Source organism: Engystomops pustulosus, chromosome 6 (genome assembly GCF_040894005.1).
Source record: "Engystomops pustulosus chromosome 6, aEngPut4.maternal, whole genome shotgun sequence".
NCBI lineage: Eukaryota > Metazoa > Chordata > Amphibia > Anura > Leptodactylidae > Engystomops > Engystomops pustulosus.
Window position 1 is genome coordinate 83119797 of NC_092416.1, and position 25141 is coordinate 83144937.

The window sequence follows — 25141 nt, forward strand, 5'->3', positions numbered from 1 at the left end:
CATTAAATATTACAATGCGTTGAGAATAAAACATAAAAATGAATATCCCATGGAGGTCTGCATTTGGAGTTCTATATAAGTGTTCGTACTCTAATGTATTTTTTAATTTGTGTATGTTCCTTATGATTTGTTAAGCACTATGCAATATGATGGTGCTAAATAAAAAAAGATGATTATTAATAATTACTCAAAAAAGAAAATCAAACTTCAGGCTCAGTAGTCTGTATGACCTCCCTAAGAAACCTTGGCATGCTCCTGATGAGGTGGTGGATCTTCTCCTGAGGGATCTCCTCCCAGACCTAGATTAAAGCATCAGTCCACTCCTGGACTGTCTGTGGTACAATGCAGAGAAATGCAGGGAGGCAGAGGCAAGGAGCAATGTAGCGGAGGGAGGTGTTTTTTAATTCAAAATCGAGGAGGACAAGCTGTTTGTGGAGGGGGCACTTACTTTGAGCAAGGACGAGCAGGCAGGGAGCCAGGAAAAGTTTTATAAGAGTTATTGTTTGAAAGAGAAAAGCCAGAAATCTGATAAAAAAATATGGCAGAACCTAAAAACAGTGGTCTGGTGACAAGTTCGCTTTAAGCTACACTTTAACACGACAATGTGCCCACCATACCATAGCACAGCGGCCCCCGGAAAGGAGGGAGTGAGCGCTACTCTCCCGCACCCCTCTTCACAGAAATGTATGGTTCACTCCGCCATGTCCTTCTTTTCGCGGCTACGGAACGGTACTGCATGTGTACGGCACCGTACAGCTCCTGTACCGCGCTGTGCGCCCATTGTGGACGTATATATGGAATATATATGTCACCCGTATATACGTCCCCCTGCCCCTGTGTTTGTTTGTTGTTTTCTTGAGGTTTCATCCTAAGGGCACGTTCACGCGTTCTGCTAGCATCGCGTTATGAACGCGATGCTAGTGCACAGGGGCCAATCGCATATGCGTTTCCAGAGAAACGCATGCCATCCAGCTATCAATCGCATGCTTTCCCGGGAAACGCATAGGTGATTGGCCAAAGCCCTGCCCCCTGTGCGCTAGCATTGTGTTAGCGACACTAGCGGAACATGTGAACACGTCCTCAGGAGAGGTCTGATGTAGTCATGAGTTAACCCCTTAGCCACCTGGCCTTTTTTTTTCCCATTTCTATTCTTCACTCCCCTTCAAAAATGTATAACTTTTTTATTTTTTCATGTAAAGAGCTGTGACAGCAAAAATTCCAAATGCAGTGAAAAATGTTGAAAAAATGCATTTGCACTGTTTTCTTGTGGGTTTGACTGTGCACCACAAATGTCTACTTTATTCTTTGGGTCGGTGCAATCACAGGGATAATAAATTTGTATAGGTTTTATAACGTTTTCATACATTTACAAAAATTAAAACCTCCTGTACAAAAATTTACGGAGCCGTGGGTGGTGTCATTTTTTGCAACTTTTGATGACATCATTTTTAGGACTATGCGATGTTTTGATCACTTTTTATATATTTTTTTATATTTTTCAAAATGGCAAAAAAGTGCCATTTTCGATATTGGGCACTATTTTCTGTTACAGGGTTAAACACAGGGAATAACAGTTATTATATTTATAATATAATATTATTATAATAGATTGGGCATTTCCGAACACGGCGATATCTAATGTGTTTATGATTTTTACTGTTTGTTTATATCAGTCCTAGGGAAAGGGGGGTGATTAGAATTATTAGTTTTATTATAATTTTTTTTTTTTTTTAACTATTTTTCAGACTCCCTAGGGTACTTTAAACCTAGGTTGTCTAATCGATCCTATCATATACTGCCATACTACTGACACACTGATAGCGCATCAGTAAGGGGCTAAAGAAGCAAAAAACACCCTCAACAGGTTGATTAATGTTCACACATGTTAACAGTTGCAGTTTGCAAACACATTCACTGTTGCATTTTGTAAACGCAGTGTAAACCGCTATTTAAATTAGCCAAAACTCTCTTTATCTACTGTATTGCGTTTTGAAACACATGCGGTAAACGACACGTGACCGCACCCTTAGGGCGTGTTCACACATTCCGCAAGTGTTGCGTTCACAGAGGGCGGGGCGATCGCATGTGTTTCCAGAGACGCATATGCGATTGGCCTGAGCCCCGCTCCCTGTGCGCTAATGGAACGTGGGAACGTTATCTTTATTAAGATAATTGGAAAACTGATAAAAACTGTCAAACAACGCATGCGGTTTCTAACGGACTGCTTAGAAACGTCCCAAAAAAACGGGTTCAAAATGCCATGTGTGCCACATCCCTTAGGTTGTGTGACACACTGATTAAAGAATGAAATAAAAACATTGTGATTGAATACCAGACCCAGTTGAGGCCACGGTCACACATGGGGGACCAACTATTGTGTGAAACACATGTGGTTTTATTATGACTTTTTTTTTCTCTATTTGAAAGTTTTTGATTTTTTTTGGGTGCATTTTTGCTACTATGCCAGGGTCTTCGGGCGCGGTGACACACTGCATTTTGCAATGCAACAGCTGAGGAGAGGTGATTATAATTATATTACTGTTAACATGTGTTTAACAATTCGCAAAAATGTGATTTGTTAACATCATAGACGTCCGTTCATAACGCGACGCTAGCGCACAGGGGGAGGTCCTCAGCCCGAACTCACATGCGTTTCCAGAGAAACGCATGCAATGGGCTTAACAATCGCGTTCGGGACGAGGACCTCCCACTGTGCGCTAGCGTGGTGTTATGACGGACACCTAGCGGTACATGTGACCCCGGCCTTTACGTTTGGCCCGTGTCCTGTGCAGTGCAGCACTGAAGTTAAGCATCCTTATGCCTCTGGAATCTTCAAATCTCTGCCTAATCCACTAAATTGTCTCTGGTCTGGTACTTGTGGCAGTATTACCAATGCCAAACGACACGTGACATACCTGTTCATCATGGGTCATGAACCCCCCACCCTAGAGTCCAAGCACGCAATGTACCTACGCTAGGGAACTTCTCTAATTAGCCTTTAAGCTCCGCCCACTTATGCAAAATGCCACCCTTAAGCTAATTCCGACTCCCCTAGCACACCCAGTCAGGGAAACACAAACGCAACCAAATCCCAGACACTACACACCACAGAGGGCTCACAACCACACTATGTACCCTCCTACGGTACCACTTCCATGCCTATGGAATGCTACTGCACATAGCCACTCCATACCCCGATATTGTCACACGGCAACACTCACAATTATGGCTTACGAGGAGCCCACAACCACACATACACACTCTTCTAGATGCCGTACAGTTCAACTGGACCCACACTCTCTGTAGCGTTATGGATTTTTAAAAGTGTGGTGTGAAAAATAGAAACCCAAAAAACGAAGGACTTAAGAAGCATTAAATGGTTGTCCCATCTTCAGAAATTATCACCAATCTACAGGAAAGGGGATAAATTGGTGGGGGGACAATCCTGTTCTAGCAAATGGGTGGAGGGACCAGATGAGTATGTGCCCTGCTGCTCAATTCAGTTTTATTCCTGTTCTCATGAACAGCAGGGGTCTCAGTTGTCCAATCCACCCTGATTAGGAAGTTATCCGCCATCCTTTATTACCCAAGTACTTCTTTCCTTTCAGTTTTGGAAAAAAAAATGATATATATATATAATCACACACGCACACATACATCACTCCTGGATTCCGTGCAGCAGCTCTTCGGTCGTCAATGTCCAATGTTCTGGAGTCAGCAGGTGTGATGACATTGACACACACAGCAGTGACAACAATGGTTCTGGTCTTCTGCTCGGAACCCAACTCCCAATACAGCAGGAAAGACCCAAAAATCTGGGAAGCTTGGGGGTATGGCCCTTATTCTAAGCGTGGTGCCACATGACTGCACTCCGCCTATGAAATACAGATTGTGGTCCAGCCGTATTTCAATGACCAATGGGGCTCATAATGAAATATGACGCAGAGTCTCTGCTCCCCCACAACACAGCAGCAATGATAGCAGTTCACCGTCAGCAAGCAAGAACTCTTTGCATAATATTACAATACAAGGAGTTACGTCCCCAACACTGCGCTTCTTCATCTATTTTTCATTAAAAAAGCACGGTCACGGGACTTTGTGATTTTGTATTGTTTATAAAATCTAAGATGTTCAATAAAAATTGATTTGATTTATTAAAAAAAAAAAAAAAAAAAAAGCACAGTCACTGCTGCAGACTTTAGATTTCTGCCACAGGTCTTGACGCATCTTATTTTTAATATTGCTTTGTGAACATACCCTAAAACATTGGAGCACCAAAGACACTGGGGGAGACGTATTAATGTGGTCACCAGAGGTCGCACTAACATTTTTCCAGAAGGGTAAAAATACTCCTCTCACCATTTTTGAGGAGTATTTTTACCCGAGGAGGAGTTCGAAAATTTTGTTAATACGCCGCTCACACTGCGCACGCTACCACCACACTCCACTCACACACTTCACTACACTCACACAGCACACACAGAACAACACTGCACACACTCACCCGGCCTTGCTCTGAAGTCCCAACATAAACGCAGGCAGCTGCGGGCAGGTAGGGAGATGGAGCAGGACAGGGAGCAGCAGCCCCGCTGTCCACAGGTATCCCGGGGCCTGTGCTCTTGCTCCGGAGCGCTGCTGACACAGATCACTGTGTCACGTGTCCCGCTGAGCGGCCCGGCGCGCGCTGTGATCACGCTACTGACATGTACCTCTTTTGCAGTGCCTGCGCGCTACAGGGAATAATTGCCAAGCGTAACTTTATGCATGGCAATTATTTTGGGGGGTAATGGCGCCTCATCACGCGTCTATGACGCGTGGTGAGGCGTTAATGCGACCTCTGGTGGTCACAGAATTTCAGGTGCAAATTTCTCCCGTTTCCTGGTGTAGACAGACTGATACATCCTCCACCAATATCCGTAGATTTGGAGGTACACTTTGATAAAGGTTTTTTTTTTTTCCCCCCTCATGACAATCAGACTCCTGGGAGGAGATGTATTAATGCTTCTAGGCCCGGATACTGGAGTAATTTGCACCTTAAATGCCCAGCGCGACATTTACTTAACATCTTGGACCATTTTTAAGCGGTTTTCCCAACTACCCCAAAAAAGGTGCATGTCCTCAGTAACTAGGGGGCATGAAGAGACAGAAAATTCAATATTCTGGAGTAGCAAACTCGCCCAACTAATAGGGGGTGCAAAGTACATACATCTCCCCTAATGTTTCGTCGCAGGGAAAAAAACTCAAGTGTGAAAAGCCCATTGAAAAGAATGGTTCTGTAAGGCATCAGTGGGGGGGGGGGGGGGGGGGGGTGTAGTTACTGAAGTCAGGAAGATAAAACCAGTCTGTATGTGTCTACGAAAAGGGCTTCAGCAATGCGAGTCCACCCTTAGACTGCATTCAGACGTTGGGGGGATGTATATACGTCCCCATAGACCGGCAATGGGCGCTCGGCCATGTACCGTTCCTTACCCAGGAGAAAGGTAGGACTTGTCCCATCTTTCCCTGGAATACGCACCATACATCGCTATGGAGAGAGGCGCTACTCACCCCCTCCTCCTCTCTCAAGCACCGATGTGTGCCCATTCGTCTGAATTCAGCATTGGGGTTATGCCATACATCCCGTTTTTGGACTGCTTTAAAGCAAGCGTTTTCAACATTTACCATGTGTTTGACCGATTTGAACCTGTTTATCTATTAAGATAAACAAATTCAAAGCAACCAAACGGTAAAAAACTGATGTGTTTTAAAAACGGATGTGTTTTTAAACGGGATGTGTGGCATCACCCAAGTGTGTGCCCACAAGGCCAAGGTCGGGTACATGTTGGACATGCGTAGAGAATAGTGGCGCACAGCTGTACAGACGGCAAAAAAGATAGTCTGCTCTATCTTTTTTGCAGCCATCGCACAGTGAGCACAATGGTGTCCGGGCACCACAGACAACTACGGGGGATATATACACCCCCTCATAAGTTTGTGTGCATGGACCCCAAGACAAAGTTCATAGCTGCATGCGGTCATGCGCGGACGTCCGCTTCTGACGGAGAAACGATGGGTCCGATGGAGGTACATGGGATACCTCTTTTTCGTGATCTGTGGGGGTTTCATGACAAGACCCCCACTGATCAGCAAGTTATGTCCTTTCCCGTGGATAGTGCCTAACTTTTGTTCGTGGGAAAACAACATAAATCTGTTAGATGTCGATTATCATCATTTAAGTGATGCAGGATAACGGAGGTCCAAACAAGTGTGCACTGGGCCAAAGATTCTTCTACCGCAATGGCTGTGACAATATTCTCTGCGGCTCCATCTGCCGCCAGACCACAATATAATATTCGGATTGTGAATCTCTCCTCCAGGAAAGCCAAAGAAAGACAGTGAAAGCTCTGATTGGTGTAACGGAGCTCGCAGAGGTAGCACCAGGCCGATCCGAGCGCTGAGCATTCCCGCCTCCAGTTTCATAAGGCTGCTCGCAATGTCTCCGGTGTCCCGGTGTCCCCGGTACAGCCAGCTGCATCCCTCTCCAATCACACTCCTCTTCCTCTTCACGCTGTATACGATTGACATACGTGTCAACAAACCAGCATCTCTTCCTGTCGGTTCCTGCACAGACTGACATCGCTCTCTTCCAATGCCCAATCAGCTTTCCCCATGTGTAACCCCGCCCACCCGCCAGCTCTTTATAAGCATTAGTGTGATTGACAGACGATTGTCCAACAGAATATTTATCACCTCCTCCTTCGCTCGCCGTCTCATCCAATAGAAGCCAAGAATAGGTAGGGCATTCTTGAGCGACAATACGCTCATTCAATGAAATTGCTCTATTTCAACGACTGACGTTCGACTTGTCCAATAGGGTCTCAAAACACGTGTGGAGGGGGCGTGCCTTGATTCCACCGCGGAGGAGAGTGAAAGACAGCGAAAGAGAGCAAACGAGCGAGAGAAGGGGGAGGCCGAGTCCGTCGCCGCCATTTTGGGTCCCACCGAGCTGTGGACGGAGAGCGAAAGAGGCAATAAATAAGCTCCCAAAGCCTATGCAACGAAAATAAGCCGAGTTCAGGCCCCGCCTACGGGAGACGAGCTCCTTGTTTTTAGAATAGCCTTGGTGCAAAACCAGTAACGTTGGAAAAATAGACCCAAAACAACCCTCAAACCGGAAGCGGCTTCCCCCACCTTTCTGCATCCTTCTGGGGGCGGTGAGAGCTTCTCCTTGAGCACTTTGTGTTTGTTTCCTCAGGTGGGCTGCCCGGGCCCCTGCCTGCCTTGCTTGCTGTGAGAGAGTGGCTGTGTAAGGTTGGCAGGGCGCTGCTCACTACATAGGCCCAAGCTGTAATGGAGAGGGTACAGTGTGATCCAATGTGACCCAGCTGTGCCATGCACAGGGAATGGGAGGAACGTGGCCACTATTGTGTCTGTGGTGAGGAGACCGGGGAAGACTACACATCATGTTCTGCAAGGTTTTCCCTGGTCACCATCATCACTGGCCAGATGGACATTCTCCATGTAGGTCAGTGCTGAGGTGTACGTGGATACAATATTGCCACCTACAAGAGAACTTTCCATGAAAAATACCATTGGAAAAACTTTCTGGTAATGTTAATGTATGAGGATTCTCCTCTTGAACTGTGCTTGGTCCTATGTAAAATGCAGTAATGTGGTGTATATGTGTGTGGTGTGATCACTGTATTCTGTGTTAGTAATGCACTCAATGTATTAGCAGCAGAGGACTTCAGCTAACGTGTAACCCTTTGTAATGTTTCTGCATCGAGTACTGGATAACTTGTCTTATTGTGCATCTTCCAAATAACACATGGCACCTATGTTACATAGGGGTTAGCACTGAGCCTTGTTATAGATCCAGCCTGCCTCTGGGAACATAGTCAGGGAGCTGTTTTACTACCAATCTGTAGTATTTGGCACTGCCCAGGATACCCTGTATGACCTAATGAATGGGTATGGGTTGCTTTACACTACATGTGTGTGTTGTATTGGAAAAACCACAGGATATTGAATTGTTAGTTTATATATTTTAGATGTGGGTAGAATATCCAGAATTCTTGCTAACCCAATAACAAAAAAGTTGCCGTCTCAGTGGAAGAGATGACACAAGTACTGTAGACTTGAGGTAGGTAGGACAGAGGCCTAACCAGGTAGAGGAGGCTGTTGGGACTGTCATGATGTGGTAACAATATACATGGTATATCTTTTTAGATGTAAAAACCAGCTGAAGTTGCTTTGTTGATCCTACTATGGTAGAAGGGTTTTGTTGATGTAAAGTTGATGCAACAAATGGAAAGTGTTTACCCTTGGGACCCTGGCTTTATTGTGATGTGCTTTAATAGTCTAGATAGGGCTGCTGTGCCTGTCACTTTGTGTGTTACCTGCTCTTAAAAGGACCTCTATTTCTTTACAAATTTAGTATCTAGCTGTCATCAATTGGAGAAGATTTGACACATGGATAGAGGTCCATAATATGCGGCCAGTTACGTGTTTTTTTTGGCTATAGGTAGGAGTGTATTCGTGAGAAGAAATGTGGAAAAGTAAGTAGTATTATACGTACGCAAGCTCGACCGTGATTCAGAAGTTGCATTTCTGACCCACTGCATTGTTTTGGCATTTCCATAACCATCTTAACATCCTAAGGTCTTCTGGTGTCCCAAGCAGCTTGGTGTGAAGGGAAGAACTTGTATCTGTGAGTTTCTCTTCTTGAGAAGATGGTGTTCTTGACTCTGCCAATGACAGCAGAGCTTTTGCCATTTCCACCTTTTGATGGATCACTAAGGGGACTGATGAAAAGCTGTGGGTTCACTGATAGCAGCCCATTTTATACCTTTCAAGCTCCACCCACAAGGCTGGCCCCTCCTAAGCCATTATTATTGGATGTTTAATTGGATTGATTAAACACAGCAGCATGTACCATAGTGGTCTTCATACATCTATGGTTTTGGCTATGCCACATGTCTAGTAAGAACCCTATGATATGCAACACTTGTTAGTATCTTTGCTTGTTTACAACAATACTTGGTAAATGAATTGATTATTACTACTGATAATACAGTAAAACTATACATTTATGCTAGAGGTTACTAGTTCTCCATGGTTCCCATATCTGTCCCAAATATCCATCAGTAGCTGATGATAATGCAATAGCAGCATTGGCTTTGTGATGCACATAATATCATAGGTGCTAAACTGCAGTCACTTAGAAGTATTGTTGTATATGGATAGACATTGTGTACAGCTTATATAGGCAAAGATAAGTATACAGTCCTACATTGCTTATAGGTCAAGTAAACAGATGGAAGCTCAGACGACTCCAATATTTACAGGTGGGCATACACCCAATTCTGACCCCTCACCCTCTGCTGCTGTGCACTTCCTGAGTGTAACAGTCTGTGATTGGCTGCAGTGATGACAACCCCCTGTTTCAGGACACCTTTACCAAACCAGGAAGTTTTAAGCAACAGGATAGTATACAGCATTGGGAACCACAAGGCAAATGTGTAATGTTGATGGACATAGCAATTTCAGCAAATTAAGCACATTTTACTAGTCAGACGTTAATTTCCCATAAAATTTCAGTAACCATTCCTAATGACATCAAGATCTATGCTTTCTGTCGTTCACTCGAAAGCTTTACATCCAGTAAAAGTGTTTCTTGGTCATATGCTGGCACACTGCAGTAAGCAGTAACATGTTGCGGACCTTTGTGTTTAGGTCTGTATCCACTGTATGCAACTCATGAAGCCGACTGCTGTGTGACGGCAAACAGAGATCTTGAAAATTATGCCGTGAAATTGGAATACCCCAATTTGTCTTTGCAGCGTGTATCTTCTGCAGTTAAACACCTTACAGGTTAAATGCAGGTTTCCACATAGTAAAGTGGCTATAGAAATTTTTGGATTCTGTTGATGATTTCCCAATGCAAACCATAGGAATCATATTAAAAGCTTGTTTCCCCTGTGACAGTGTTTCTCGGGGGCCGTGGCTGCTGCAGCTGATCACTTTCATCCATAAGGGTTCTCTAACATTAAGAGTCTGTGCTGGGCACTAGAGCAGTTCTGCAACCGGAGTACAGTACTCCTGTCATTGGTGGTGTTAGTGAAACATCTGGAATGCTTCTGGAGGGAAATTAGGATGTACCACAGGTAAAGGGGTATCCAAGGAATATGTACACTCTGCTTTTTATATACCGGTACTTTATTTAGAACCCTTTAAGGACCTCTCCCTGTTTTTGTTTTTCCACTCCCCACAATCAAAAATCTAAAACTTTTTTTTTTTTACACGTAAAGAGCTGTGTGAGGGCTTGTTTTCTGCGTAACAAATTGCACTTTATGGTGACGGTATTTAATATTCCATGCCGTGTACTGGGAAGGGGGAAAAAAATTAAAAATGCAGTGAAATTGGTGAAAAGAACGCATTTGCAGCGTTTTTCTTGTGGCCCTGGAATTTACGTCTTTCACTGTGCGCCACAAGTGACATGTCTACTTTATTCTTTGGGTCGGTGCCATCACGGGGATACCACATTTTGTATAGGTTTTATGTTTTCATACATTGACAAAAACTAAAAACTTGTGTAGAGGAACTTTGAGGAAGTTTTCAATGCTAACATTTTTAGGACTGTACAACCTTTTGATCACTTTTTATTGAATATACATATATATATATTTTCAAAATGGCAAAAATGTCAATTTTCGACTTTAGGTGCTATTTTCCGTTACAGGGTTAAATGCAGTGAAAACCGGTTATTATAATTTGATAGAACAGCCATTTTAGGATGCGGGGGATACCTAATGTGTTTGATTTTTACTGTTTAGATTTATATCAGTTTTAGGGGAAAGGGGGGTTGATTTGAATTTTTAGGGGTTTTTTATTATAATTTTTTTTAAAAAAGCTTTTTTAATATTTACTTTTACTATTTTTCAGACTACTTAGGGTACTTTAGCCCTAAGTTGTCTGATTGATCCTACCATATACAGCCATACTACAATGGCAATATATGGGGATTTTCCTCCTCATTCGCACATTGTAATCAATGGATTGAAACGAGACAGAGTCTTCGGAAGACCCGACGCTGTCATGGCAAAAGATCGCCGCTCCCTGATTACGTCAAGGGGAGTGGTGATCTCCAATAAGATGGCCGCACCCATGTGCTGCCATCTTTTTTTAAGCCGCTGGCGGTGATGTGCGAGTTAACACCTGCGATCTTGCCGGCTATGGAGAGGGCTGAGGCCCGTGAGCCCTCTCCATGCACCCGCAGCCAACCTGTGACGTGCTATTACGTCACGGGTCGTGAAAGGGTTAAGCAGTATCTTACACTGTTTAGGGCTCCTTCTCCTGTGGCAGTGACAACAACTTTTAAAGGGAACCTACTATCACGATTCTACCTATAAAGGTAGAACTGGTGGTGGGTGGATGTATGGGATGTGAGAATAGCCCTTTTTAGAGCTAATCCTCACGTCCCATACATCCATCTACCACCAGTTCTACCTTTATAGGTAGAATCATGGTGGTAGGTTCACTTTAAACGTATGAAGAAGGGTAGTTGTCTCTGTACAAACAATATGCTTTTCCCTCGAATTCTTAGATGCTTCTGAATTCAGAGCATTTGGCACCACCACTCTATTCACATGGTGTGCTAACAGACCTGTACAGCTGATCCACAGATATCTTAGTGGTTGGACCCTCATGATCACACATATATCCTGTGTATAAGTGTTTAACCTCCTAATGAAATGCCACTATTGTTCTAGATGGCTGAAGAAAATGTAGCACATGTGTTAGAAATGCAGACTATCATACAGGGACGCAAAGGCAGAAATCGGCAGATACATTTTGGCACAATACCAGCACCAGGTATATGTGTCCTGCAGTGTTCTGGACAGCCATTTTCATCCTACTTAGGGTGGAAACCAGGTATTTGTTCTGAATGGCTTTTGACCCCCTATTGTGAATCTAGTTTTGACATACGGTATTCATATTAATATTTGAGGTCTTCTCTCAATCAGCTGCTATCTTTGTTTGTAATCCATACCTTTTACTGTAGTCTCTGTAGAAATGCATTGGTGTTCAGAGGAAAACATTATTTTACAATTTTGGTTGGTTGACACATAACAATTATTCATACATAAGATGCAGCTTATCGCTTGCGTTACATTGTAGCAACAGAATACTGTAAAACATACTGGACCTTCAGGTTACCAATTTTTATGTAAAATTTTACCAGTGGCCTAACTTTTTTTTGTATGCTGCAGCATAAAAATCGGGAAGACCTGATTTGGTTCCACTGTGTAATGTTTTAACTACAGCATGCTACCATTCTGTGCTTACTTTTACCTTCTCCTTGAGAAAAGCCAAGATAAGATGTGAGACCTGTGTAGTTTGTGAAAAGCTTTGTGTATCACCTGTGTTTGATCATCCTGAGACTTCATTCACGACCTTCCTGACTTCCATTCTCCCATCCATTGTATACTGTAGCTGCTACATAGACTTGTCTTGCTACCCCATACATATACTGTGTGTAGTACTAAAACTAACATTATCTGTTCCTTAAAGGAAAAAAAACAATGAAAAACCACTTCTCTTAGCAGAGTAGCAGTTTTCTGTTTTGAGCAATGAGCCCACCATGATGTGAATTGGGCCATATACTGGTTCTCCTTCTGTTCCACTGAATATTCCCTTCCTAGCTGAGATTATATTATGGGGTGACCACCTTCGGCTCTCCTCTCGGCTACTCCTGCAGCTGTGGCTTCTTGTAAGATTAAGCACCTCAGGCTGCATTCACAGGTGGCATTTGAATTGCATTTTGAAAAGTGTGAATGCAGCCTCAGTGTTTTTGTTATAAACTTGATAGACCAAGTTAGGTAATGTCTTCTACATAGAAATTAGCACTCTACTCCCAGTGAAGAATAACAGATTGTTGTATGACCTAATAGTGTGTGTAGACATCAGGAGAGGGTTTGCCTGGTAGACTCAAGCCATCCATGCGTTACGTTGATTTTTGAAAGATTGTTTATCCTTCAGAATTTCCTATATTTACTTGCCCTAAAATGAGATCGGTCCTAAAGTAAAGAAAGAGAACCAAATCAAGCAGATAGATGAGCCAAATATATTTCTCTTTGAAGAGCAACATAATCCACATGTCAAGTAGCAAAAAAATGTGAACCTTTCCGTATCTGGTGCATTTAAACGGTTCCTGTAATTGTGTACCATCCTCTTGCTGTTAGCTTAGCGCCTTCCTCCATAGAAAACATAAATAACTTGCTGCAGGGCCTTCCACAGGACTTTGCCATTCTCCTTAAACCATTCTTGGCTGGAACTACTTATGTACTTGGGGCTTGTCTTGCTGCATAACCCACTTTCTCTTGAAATTTTCTGCTATAAGCCAGAATTTATTGTTCCAGCAATGGTGGCAGGGTATCCTGGTCCACATTTATCTGTCAGGGCTATTTGGGACACTAAACCAATGGTCCATAAGAACATGTAATTGGTTTAGAGTCCCAAACCACCCTGTAATCTCTTTCTGTGGCCTTTATAAAACCCCCCAAAAGTTTTTACCAAGAGATGTACTATAAGGTGCACTGGACTGATCCCTGGTGCTCCCAGCACCTGATGTATTCTGTGTAAAAACTCTTTAAAGATTTTCCCCCTAAATTTAATATGGTGCTGATAAAAACATCTGCATGGCATGTACAAGTAAAAAAATAAGCAGCCTATATCAGTGATGGCGAACCTATGGCACAGGTGCCAGAGGTGGCACTCAGAGCCCTCTAAATGGGCACCCTTGCCATCACCCCAGGGCAGAGTTTGCCAAATAGGACTCAAGGCCTCTTGCAGTCCCAGGCAGCCCAGGACCCTAGAAGGAAGCTACAATGAAAATCCAAACTTCTTCTCCTTCTTTCTACTGTATTGGCGTCCTCTGGTGCCTAAACAATTTAAACCTGTGACATAGCAGGGATTAATAAGTTACTGCTTAAAGTGTCGCATTGGCACTTTGCGAAAAATATGTGGGTTTTGGTTGTAGTTTGGGCACTCGGTGTCTAAAAGGTTTGCCATCACTGGCCTATATCATTGCCTAATAATATTAATACTGTATTCATGAAAATATATGAGTTATAGGGCCATGGACAGCTGGCCTAAGGGTATTTTTCTCAGAGAATTGTTCCCACATATTTAACACCACAAATACCAGTGCCAACATCCTTCCATCCTTTTGACTTGGGGGGCCAACAAGTGTTTATTCTGCTAGCTGGTGTGTACACTTTAAGAAATGCCCAGTTACTCCAACATCCCATATTTCCAAGTAGATTATGTGAAGAAACTACCATTGATGAATGGAGCCTCAAAATTTTTTCTGTACCCGAACCTACCCTATGGAGTGCAGATTGAGGATTTTTGCATAGATTTTCAATTGGGGAAATTACTGAATTTGATGGGAAACCATCAAGTCCATTTTCCGTGAGCACCACAGTCTGCTTGCCAGAATAAAAGCATCATGGCCTATATTTCTGAATATATTTGAAATATAGGTGACACTTCATACCTGAAAGCTCTGACAGTGATACAGATACTGCCCTGTGAACATACCCCAAGTTGATAAAGGAGTAATTTAAAAGAGATGTAGGTGGATAGTCTCCAGCTTGTATAGCGGAAAGGAATGTGGCACCAAATAACCTATTTTGTTTACCATTTTTTTTTTTTTTTTTTTTTATATTTTAAGCAATTTTTAAAGGAAACCTACCATTTCAAATGGTAGGTGTAAGCTGTAAACACCGAGCACCAGCTCAGGGTGAGCTGGTGCCGGTGCTTAGTTTCGTTAGTGTTAAAACCGCGGTATCGCGGTTTTAACACTTTTTAAACTTTATAGCAGAAACTGCTTCGGCGCTGCGTGTGCACGCCTACATAGGAAATGCCGCAGGCGTTGCGCGCGCACGGTCGCACGCAGCGCCGAAGCAGCTTTTGCTATAAAGTTTAAAAAGTGTTAAAACCGCGATACCGCGGTTTTAACACTAACGAAACTAAGCACCGGCACCAGCTCAGGTGTTTACAGCTTACACCTACCATTTGAAATGGTAGGTTTCCTTTAAGGATTACAGTACTATGTTTCTGTGTTTCTATCTATATTGAAGATATTACTGTATCCTGCAATTATTACAGTAGGCTTTAAAGGGTTGTACCAGGTTTTTTATTGTGATCCTTCGGACATGGGATAACAATTTAAAGGTTGGGGTTTGATTGCTGAAATCCCCACTGATCATGAGAATAGGGGTCCTGTTCTTGAAAATTTATGAAGTGGCAGGTCAAGTGGTGGGATGCATGCTTGACCCCTATCTTTAGCAATAACGAGTCCCCCAATCTTGTCATTGTGGGGTTCCCTGCAGTCTCACTCATAATACAATATCCTGTGGATGGAGGATAACAACCGTACTTGGTAGGGCTTTTTTAATGATAGGTGTTTTCTGTGTAGCAATCGCCTCATTTACAACACAGAAAAGCATGGCATTACAATAGAAGATAACACCTCTTGATGGCATCCATTACTGAGAATAGAAGATGTCCCACCTCCTATGTGCTCAGAGCTTGCCTAGAAAATTCCAGACATCAATAACTCCTGTCCTTTGCTGCCTATGGCCAAGAGACTACTGCTTCGGCAACTTAGCAAGCCTAATAATTCTGGACATAAAATAGAAGTTTTGCGTTGTATGTTTTCAGTTTCTTGTTGTAAATTCTACATAGATTCAGGCAATTATCCGTTACTTCATCAGACTGTATTTACATTACATAAAAAAATAGAGCATGTCATAGTCAGATACGCTTTAATGGATCCATATGCCCGATAGAAGTCAATGGATCGAAGGCATATGGCATCCATGCACTGTCCATTAAAAACTTATAGTTGCTTGGATACCCAGTTAAATGATTGAAAAATCAGTTTTGCATATCTGTTTGACTGGTGGTTCTATTTGACTGGTGGTTCCAGTAAGGATGACTAATGTGAAAAATGGCTGATGGCGTCCATTCTTCATGGGTCATTTTGAACAATTTCAGATTGCCCAAGTATTTCTTTTATTTTAATGAATTTGAGTGGTTTGCATTTACTGGTGTGTATGATAGATGCGTGTGTTCTTGGTTGTGCCCATGGCAACCAGGATGAAAATGTATATTAAATATCTTTGTGGATGCAACCATGAAACTGGAAAATATGTGTTATAGTTCTGTTTTCCTTATAAGTTTACAGCAATGCTTGTTTGAACCTCTTTGTACAGCATTAGAGTATTAAATGTAATCTAATATTCATGTCCTTTCTCTCTGTAGGCAGGTGGTGTACCAATGCACTTGGGAGTACTATTGTCCGTGAACCTAAAGTCACAACACAAGGTGAGTCTGGTAACAAAGGCTTTTTGATATGTTCACACTATAGGTATAATGTGTTATTACGCTTTAAAAGAACTTAAAATATAGTGACAGGAAGATGCCAGTAATCCATGGATTGCATAGACAGTTGTGAGGCCTTTTACCATGTAGCTTTGACTGCTCTCTGTTTCATTACAGCTAGTATACAAGGGTTTAATGTGTGTACAAGGGTTGCCTTGCTTTTCACACAACAATGTTTCTTGTACATCATTATGTATGTATAATATCTTTCCTACCAGTGACTCTTCCAACATATGAGGTTGTACTCCCTTGGTTTGCAAAAATGTTATTGTAATAGTGACTTGTCTGCTGTAATATATGTTTGCAGTTTTTTATGTGGGGAAAACACATGAGATCTAAAGAAGAACCTGTGTGAATCAGGAATTGGGAATCTCATAGGTTGTGTAAGGTATCCAGCTGCCTGGGGGGGAGGGGTGGATTTATAAGGGCTTGTATGCCAGTTTCCCCATTGTGTCACATCCATGCCAAGTGGGTGTGGAGAGGCCTGCCTAGCATTCTGCCCTGCACACTACTTGCACCAGCACTATAGTGCAATTCAACTGCCCCACCGAAGCCTCGTGACAGATCCGGTGTGTGCAGAGGGACGGCTGAACATCATATATTGACGAATCATATGCATGTGACAGTATATGATACATCCACCCCATCTCTGTAGCCGAAAAAAACAGTGTGGGCCTGGGGAATATATGTGATACTTCCAATTATCCTTTCCCCACATCCTTTTCATTGACACGGGCACACTGCCGCAGGATTGCTTAGAATGGTTCTAAGATCGTTTTTTTTCCACAGCAGAAAGGAATGGGGTGGCTACTGAAGGAAAGCGGGGCATTATAAGAGACGGATGCTGCTACAGCAAAGAAGGCATTATATAGCATGCGGGCCAGTAAAGGGGAAAGGGTTTCTATACTTTGTTGGCGAACACAGGGTTGAGTCAGGACACACAAAAACCTTTAAGTTCCCTTTCCCATTGCTCCTCAAAAAAAAATTTTCATGCAGCTTGTACCTGGTTACAAAAAATGTGTAGGACCACTGGTGTAAGGCTCTATTTACAAAACCATGTTGTATGACCGTGTTCGTTACACTATCTAATATAGTTGGAATTTTCTTTCCAGGCTCCAATCATTCCTAAGTTACCTGTGTCAATATTTTTGGCCAGGCCACCCATCTAACAATGGTCTATTTAACATTTTTTTTCCAGACACTAATTTGCTAAATTGTCTCTCTACTGTCGGATGGGTTGTCCTATATAGCTTACTAGGGGATGGTGGTGGTGAGGTAAGGGAGGCTAGAGCTCTGCGTTCAGATGGGTGGTCCAGGACTAGAGCAGACAATCTGACTGTAGCGATCTGCAAATAAGACCAGTGGGAAAAGGATGTAGAAAAAATTCCAACTCCATTGGATTTGGCAGAGGGGCAACTATAAAAGTAAATGTTTTCTATGGAGGTAGTGAAAGGTCCTCTTTAACCAGCAGAAGCGCCACTTTCATGCTCACTCCTTTACTTTTTTGCAGTGTAGCCTTTTACTTTAAACTTCTTTTTTGTTTTGTTATCTGTTCCATTGAACATCATTATCCCATGACCATTTACAGACACAAATGTGTCTGCTGGCTGAAAGACCACTCTGATTATCCTCTCCATCTATATGGACTATATCATAAGTATACAGTCATGGAGGCTTAGCTGTGGTGTGTCTCCCTGTGGAGACCTAGTGAGGTACAGTCCACCACACAGGAAGATTATGCCTGTGATTGGAGACGCATAGATCTATTGACTCACAAAACAATGTCATATATACAAATAGAAGCCAAAAAAGAATGGGTAGGAAACATATGTAATAATGAGACTCACAGAAAAAGGGCTTACTGGGTTTGAAATGCATTTTTAAGAGGCTCCCTACTGACTTCTGTCTCTTACTGTAAACCCACTCTTCACATTAAGTACTATGTGGTGTGTTTTTATTTTTTCTTGGTTCATTTGTCATCACTGTTGCCACTCTTCATTGTTTACATCCTTTACTTTGGATTCCCTTTGTTTCCCGTCACAGTATCCTCCAAAACCAGCATGCACTGCACTCATTTATTATGTGAGTAATAATTGTAAGTGTATAGAAAAAAACGTAAAAAAAAATATCACCTTTTATAGAGATCTTTTTTTTTTTTTTTTTCCCCCTTTCATTAGATCCCTAATGAACTCTTTGATTTGCATTTATGACCAGACATTGCTCGCTATACCACACACGCTTTCCACTGAGAGGAGCACTACACTTATCATAGCTGGTGCTGGTGATGAGAGAAGCTTCTGTCAGGGTCGTAATCGACAATTAACCGGTCCAGTCAGTCACCTCAAATTAGATAGAGCAAGTGTGCACGTTTTCAAGATAAAATCTGAGATAAGATTATTCAGTTTTAATCTTAAACAAGCTCTGCACTCCAGCTTTCATGACAGCAAGATTGACTTTATTTCCGTGTTCATAGCTTTTATACAAAAGGTGTGGTTATACATCATATAGCATCATAGTGGGCAAGGGTTAAGCAAATTTGTCTAGCATCTGATGTGCCCTGGTTGGTCAGTTCCAGTATCTGGGCAGATAATGTCCAGGGCGTTGAGTTTCGATATGAGGGATAAAGCCTTCTTGGAATCAGGAATGTTGTTCTCTTCCTGGATATAGGGTGTTGGCTGTGTGGATGCTGGCGCCATCTTAAGTAATATATCTGAGCATATTGCTGAGGAGGAAAAACTTTAGTATTTGCCAGCTATATAAAAGTATAAAACTAAGCTCATATACAAATATTCCCCTTCACACTTCCGTCCTAGAGTGATAATCATGGAGGTCACAGCACAGCCTCCTGTTTGTATACTTGGTTGTCTCTTACATTTTGTAGAAGGGTTATTTACAGATGGTCCCCTACTTAAGAACACCCAACTTACGGACAACCCTTAGTTACAGACAGCCCTCTGGATGTTAGTAATTTACTCTATTTTAGTCCCAGACTGCAATGATCAGCTCTAAAGCTACATTCACACTACCGTTGCCCACCGTACCGTAGCACGGTGCGCACACGGCAGTGCCGAGGAGGGGAGAGAGCCGCTCACCCCCGCCCCTCTCTATAGCCTAATAGAGCTCGATGCCGTATTCCGTCGAAAGATGGGACATTTCCGATCTTTCTACAGTGTACGGAGCTGCACGTGTGCGGTGCCGTGAGGCCATTGCGATGTATGGGGGACGTATATACGCCGCATATATGCCCCCATGCGTTCTTGTGAATGTAGCCTAAGAGTTATCAAAGGTGTCTGCAACTAAGATTTATTGTTAATCCTGGTTCTTATAACAACCCAAAAGTTGTAAAATCCAATTGTCACAGCGACCACCAAAAATTTGGGTGGGGTTACAATTATAAAACATACAGTTTCGACTTGCATACAAGACTTAAGAACAAACCTACAGAACCTATCTTGTACATAACCCGGGGACTGCTTGTATATAGTGAGAAGGGTTATTATACGGTCTCAGCAGTAAGAGATGGTACAGTATGTAGCTGCCTATGTGATACAGTCCTCATGCATCATGTGTAATAATGATAGTTATAGTGTAGAGAAATAGAAATCTAACGGTCATGATAATGCTTGAGAGCAGCCAGAGTGCTTCTGTACCACAAAATCTTGTACAATGGTACACCATTCCATACAGCAAATTATGAAAAAGGTATGGGCACCAAACTATGCTAAAAAAAAATAGTACAATAGATTTAAAGGTGTTTTTTTTTTTTTTTAAATAAACGTGTTCAAAGAAATCTACCATCAATATGAAACATGATAACCCAGGGAACTTACTCATAGATCCAGGCACTGACTGTGGTAATCTTATATTTGTATTATTCCTGGCCCTCTTCCTTATGAAATCAAAGTTTAAAATTATACTACTGAACTTGAAGGGCTCTGGGGGCGTTACCAGAACCCCTCTGTGCTGAAGCTTCACAGCATAGCTCTTTCCCACCACCTCCTCACTGTGTTCTGAAACTTCCTCTACTGCCGTGAAATAGTTTCAGACAAAGGGAGACACAGTAAAAACCTGTTAAACCACAGCACTGAGGGGTACTAGTAACCTGCTAATCAGCCTAAAAGGCTTCTGCAGGTAATTTTTAAAGGTTTATTTTAGAAGGAGGGAGGCCATGGATAACAAATATAAGAAGATTATCACAGTGACAGTGCCTGGATCTATTGGTTAGTGTCCCTGGTTTATCATGATGGATTTTGATGGTAGATTTCCTTTAAAACATAATTAAACTTGTATAAAATTGGATCATCATAATAGAACTGACCCAAAGCACACAGTGGAAAGCGATAAAAAAGTAGCCCACAAGAAAATGATGCAAAAAGGAAAAGGCTATTGGCATGAAGGGGTTGATGGCTTTCGTTATTGTCTGCTGGCACAACTTCCTTTAGAAAGTAAAAAAAAAAAAGTGTTTCCATGCATTATATATATACGTTCAGTTAAAAATCAAACTGAGATATTTGAGGCCGGGTTTACATGCAGCGTTTATGGCGCGTTTTAAAACTCAATTGAAAAGCTGCGGAGGAGAGGTTTGTTTCCAGCACACATGCGTTTCTGTTGAAATACTTGTAATTGGGAGCAAGCACAACGTGTTTCGCATGTAAATAATAATCAGTCTTTTCAGTGTAATCTTATTGGCTGGTAAATGTAGGCTTGGCATTCTTTATCCACACACCCTTGCAAAATCCAACATATCTGTCAGATTGTACAAGCATCTTCAGGTAGACCCAAAGATTTTTCCATTGGATTCAGGGTTCTGGCTGGACCCAATCCGAATCTTCATTCTTGTTGTATTGAAGCCATTCTTTAGTTGTGGTGGTGTTTGGGTTGTTGTCCTGAAGCATGGTGAATTTCATCTTCAGCATATCCCTAGACATGCACAGTGTGTTTATTAGAACAAACTCACTTGTGTACAACTATTTATAATGTGATTATCTAATTCTGCACACAACCTCACCCCCAATCATAAGAGGGTGTAACAGCCATTATTTTAGATTTTTCGTTTCCTCTTAAACGGGTTCTCCAGTGAAAGCAAGTAAGGCCCTATCCACAGGATAAGGGCCTAACTTGCTGATTCGTGGGGGTCTTTGTCCTGGGACCCCCACATATCACAAGAATGGGTGTCCCGTACACCTAAGATCACCGTCTGCTCCATAGAGCTGAACAGAGCATCCGGCACATGTGCCACCGGCTGCTCCAGTCATCTGGGGTGCAACAAGGGTTCAATTGACCTCCATTCTCGTGATATATGGTGGATAGGGCCTAACTTGATATTACCAGAGAACCCCTTTTATTTGCTGCAAACCTACCTATCAGAACTGATCACGGCTGATAGCTATTTTTTCTTGCTTGCAGCTTCAAGTGTAGGATCCTGCCTGCTAAGTAGGTAGGTATAACTCAGCAGGTGTTCCTACTCCCATTCCATGAATAAAGAGTCTCCAGTTATTATTAAAGGAAAATCTAAGTAGGATCCTTGTCTCTCTCTTTTTTGTTAGGCTATCATCGGGTATCTCTCAGGTCTGTGTGATCAAGTCACTCGGCTTCTGCTGAGCAAGTGGAAAGGTAAAGCAGAGAAGCCAAGACTGAGACTGTCATAGATTTACAAACTAAATAATTATGGTGGTGCTTTAAATACTAAGTGTTACAACATCTGTTCCCCGAAGTTCTTTTCATAAAATGCAGCGCATACTAGCAGTACATGTAACTTTATGCCAGTTATTTGCCTTTAAAGTCTTATCTTCTGTTTTACAGCATCCTGCCTTTATAAAGTATGAAGAAAACTTATCTCTAGTGAAGAAAACATGGCGGATAAGAGAAAATTACAGGGTAAGTCCCTTACTTTAGTAATGCATTAGCTGTGAAATATATGTTGCTAGGCTAGAGCCGGACAGTGAAATTATGGGGGAGATCTATCAGTCCTGAAATAATTATTTCCCCCTTTTAAGCCAAGTGGCTCCGCCGCTGGGGGTCGCCGCGGGACATTCATGCCTGCGCACTATAGTTATGGCGTGCAAACATTCAGGTCTGGTTATAGACGGGACATGGCATAGAATTGTCCCTCTGCGTAAGTCATTCACCAGATATACATGTAGCTCATGAATTGCGTTTTGAAATGCAGTTCAAAGTCTGTGTGAGGGGACTATCTTGGTCTAATGGCATTGGATCAACACTCAGCATTGTGCCAATGAATAGATAACATTTCAGTGGTAGATGTAGTAATGTATTTTTGGTAAAAACCATGCTTCCCCTATATGTATGTTTACTGGGGATATGTTGAAGACCTGACTTATGAGACTTGGAAGCTGGTAGCATTGGTGTTTTTTTTTTCCATCACTGAAGCCATTTCGGTTTTTGAATTGTTTAATCTTCCTGGCTTAATTAATCGGTAAACATCGGTAAACTTTTTTTTTTTTTTCATTGATCAGAGGAAAAATATTTGTCATTTTTGTGTTTACTGACAACATTGGATCAGTGTTAAAAAAAAAAACAAAAAAAAAAACTTGAAAAATCATTAAAGAATTGTTTTTCTCTTCCTGCTTCAGCGAATTTTCACTGATGCATTACTGAACCAATCTGTATGGATGCGGTGACACATTGTGCTTGCGTTGCGTGCAAGGTAGATGGGCCTCAGCTCAATCGCATATGCATTTCCTGTTAAATATATGCGATCAGTAACCAGCCTCCAGTCTCGCACCAGGTGCTAGTTACCGATCTCATACATTGCACAGGAAATGCATATGCAATTGGCCCGAGGCGTTGGTAAATGCAACTGTAAGGCCGCCGTCACACGTACTGCTAGGCGTCCATTCATAACGTGACGCTGGCGCACAGGGCGAGGTCCTCGGCCTGAACGCACAGGGAAATGCATGCGATTGAGTTTCTCTGGAAAGGCATGTGCGTCGGGCCAAAGACCACACCCTGTGCGCTAGCGGCGCATTATGAACGGGCGCCTAGCGGTACGTGTGACCGCGGCCTAAATGTAATGTGACCACATGCTATGTTTCCATAAGCTAAGATGGCTTCAGAGAAAAATCACTGATGTGATAAAAAATGTCAATGTGAAAGAGCCCTAATGATGTAAAATTAAATATCTAGTTTGACTATTTTTTTTAAAAGAGCCGGTCATCAGGGAAACCCCTCCCACAAAGCACACACAGGACCATCTAGATGCCTTTATACATGTTCCACTGGAGCCTGTATCCATGGGATTAGAGCAGGGGTCAGGAACCTTTTTGGCTGAGAGAGCCATGAACGCCACATATTTTAAAATGTTATTCCGTAAGAGCCGTAACATATGCACATATCCCCCAGTAGATAGGTAGTCCCAGTGTCTCGGATTGCAGGCACTCCCGTGCCCCGTGGTGTTGCCCCTTTCCGAACTCGCCTCTCCACGTTCCTGTATCGGCAGGCCAGCGCGCGCCGCCACTTGTGGATTTAAAGGGCCAGTGCGCCACTGATTGGCGCTGCCCACTTCCTGGGTTCCTATAAAGACCGGCGGCTCCCAGCATTCCCCGTCGGATCTTAGTGCTTCATGCCTATGAGGAAGCTTTCCACAGTGTTTCCTTCCCAAGTGTTGACCTCCCATTGTGACCCCGGACCTGTTCCTGATTCTGCTCCTTCGCTGCCAGCCCTGATCTCTTGCTCCGTCCCCGACCACGCATCATTGCCGCCTGCCTTGAGGGTCTGCATGTTCCTGACCACGAGACTGCCTAGTGATCCTGTAGCTTGACCTTGGAAGCACCATGGAAAAGTCACGCCTGTGGAATGACATGGTGGTACCACACTGTAGCAAGACCATCCTGCTTTGCGGCAGGCTCTGGTGAAGACTGGGTGCTACTTAGATTCCAGTCCCAGGTGTCTGCTTACATCATTGTCCGCGGTGGTCCAGGGGGTTCACTACTCCAAATCCACCACAGCACATGCGTCCCAGTATATAGGTAGCCACAGCACATGCTCCCAGTATATAGGTAGCCACAGCAAAAAAAAAAAAAAAAAAGAATATTCACTTACTAGCGCTCCCTGCAGACAGTTTCTCATCGCTCCCACGCTCCTCTCTTTGACCCAGGCTTAGACGATGGCGCCTGGGTCGTACAAATCTGTGTGCGCTATATAAATAAAGAATTGTTATTATTAAGGAAGTAGGCAGCAGTAACATTGCTGCCTGTGTCCAGTGATCAGTCTATCAGCAGCCATCACTATTTATTAAAGATCTGTCTGAGAGCCAGATGTAGCCAACAAAAGAGCCATATGTGGCTCCCGAGCCATAGGTTCCCTACCCCTGGATTAGAGCCACCATTTATTGATGTCACCATTTATTGACGACGGCTCTGCTGTATCATGGGGGGGGGGGGGTGTTCTGGGTAAGCGGTGTCGTTGAAGGGGAGGGGAAAGCTTGACTGTGTACTGCAGCTCCCCACCTCCATGAATGAAGAATGGTGGCTCTAATCCCTTGGATACAGACATCAGTGGATTAATGTATAAAGACATCCAAAAGGTATTGTGTGAGGTTTGTGGGAAGGAGTTGCTTGTGACAGGTTCTCTTTAAGCACAAAAAACATGATCTATAATTCTTTTCTTGCATAAATCTTTTAACACTATATATGCCTAGGAGTTATTTGCATTAGTCAGGTATCACAAGTCTACTCTTCCTACCCAAATG

The 25141-nt window shown here is 42.8% G+C and overlaps 1 protein-coding gene across 10 annotated transcripts in view; it reads left to right on the plus strand.

Annotated features, from left to right (window-relative positions):
• Positions 1-6872: 6872 nt before the first annotated feature.
• CNOT3 (CCR4-NOT transcription complex subunit 3) overlaps positions 6873-25141 on the plus strand; it is a 50764-nt gene continuing 32495 nt past the window's right edge. For 4 of the 10 annotated variants that reach the window (XM_072156816.1, XM_072156815.1, XM_072156817.1 and 1 more), the window contains exons 1-5: positions 6873-7193; positions 16312-16374; positions 21838-21868; positions 21978-22044; positions 22234-22308. In XM_072156816.1, coding sequence (XP_072012917.1) covers positions 22284-22308 — 25 coding nt within the window. In that variant the 5' untranslated portion in view covers positions 6873-7193; positions 16312-16374; positions 21838-21868; positions 21978-22044; positions 22234-22283. Of the gene's footprint in view, positions 7194-7215; positions 7235-16311; positions 16375-21837; positions 21869-21977; positions 22045-22233; positions 22309-25141 lie in introns of those variants that run through there. The other 6 variants (XM_072156818.1, XM_072156819.1, XM_072156810.1 and 3 more) reach the window with 5 other exon arrangements.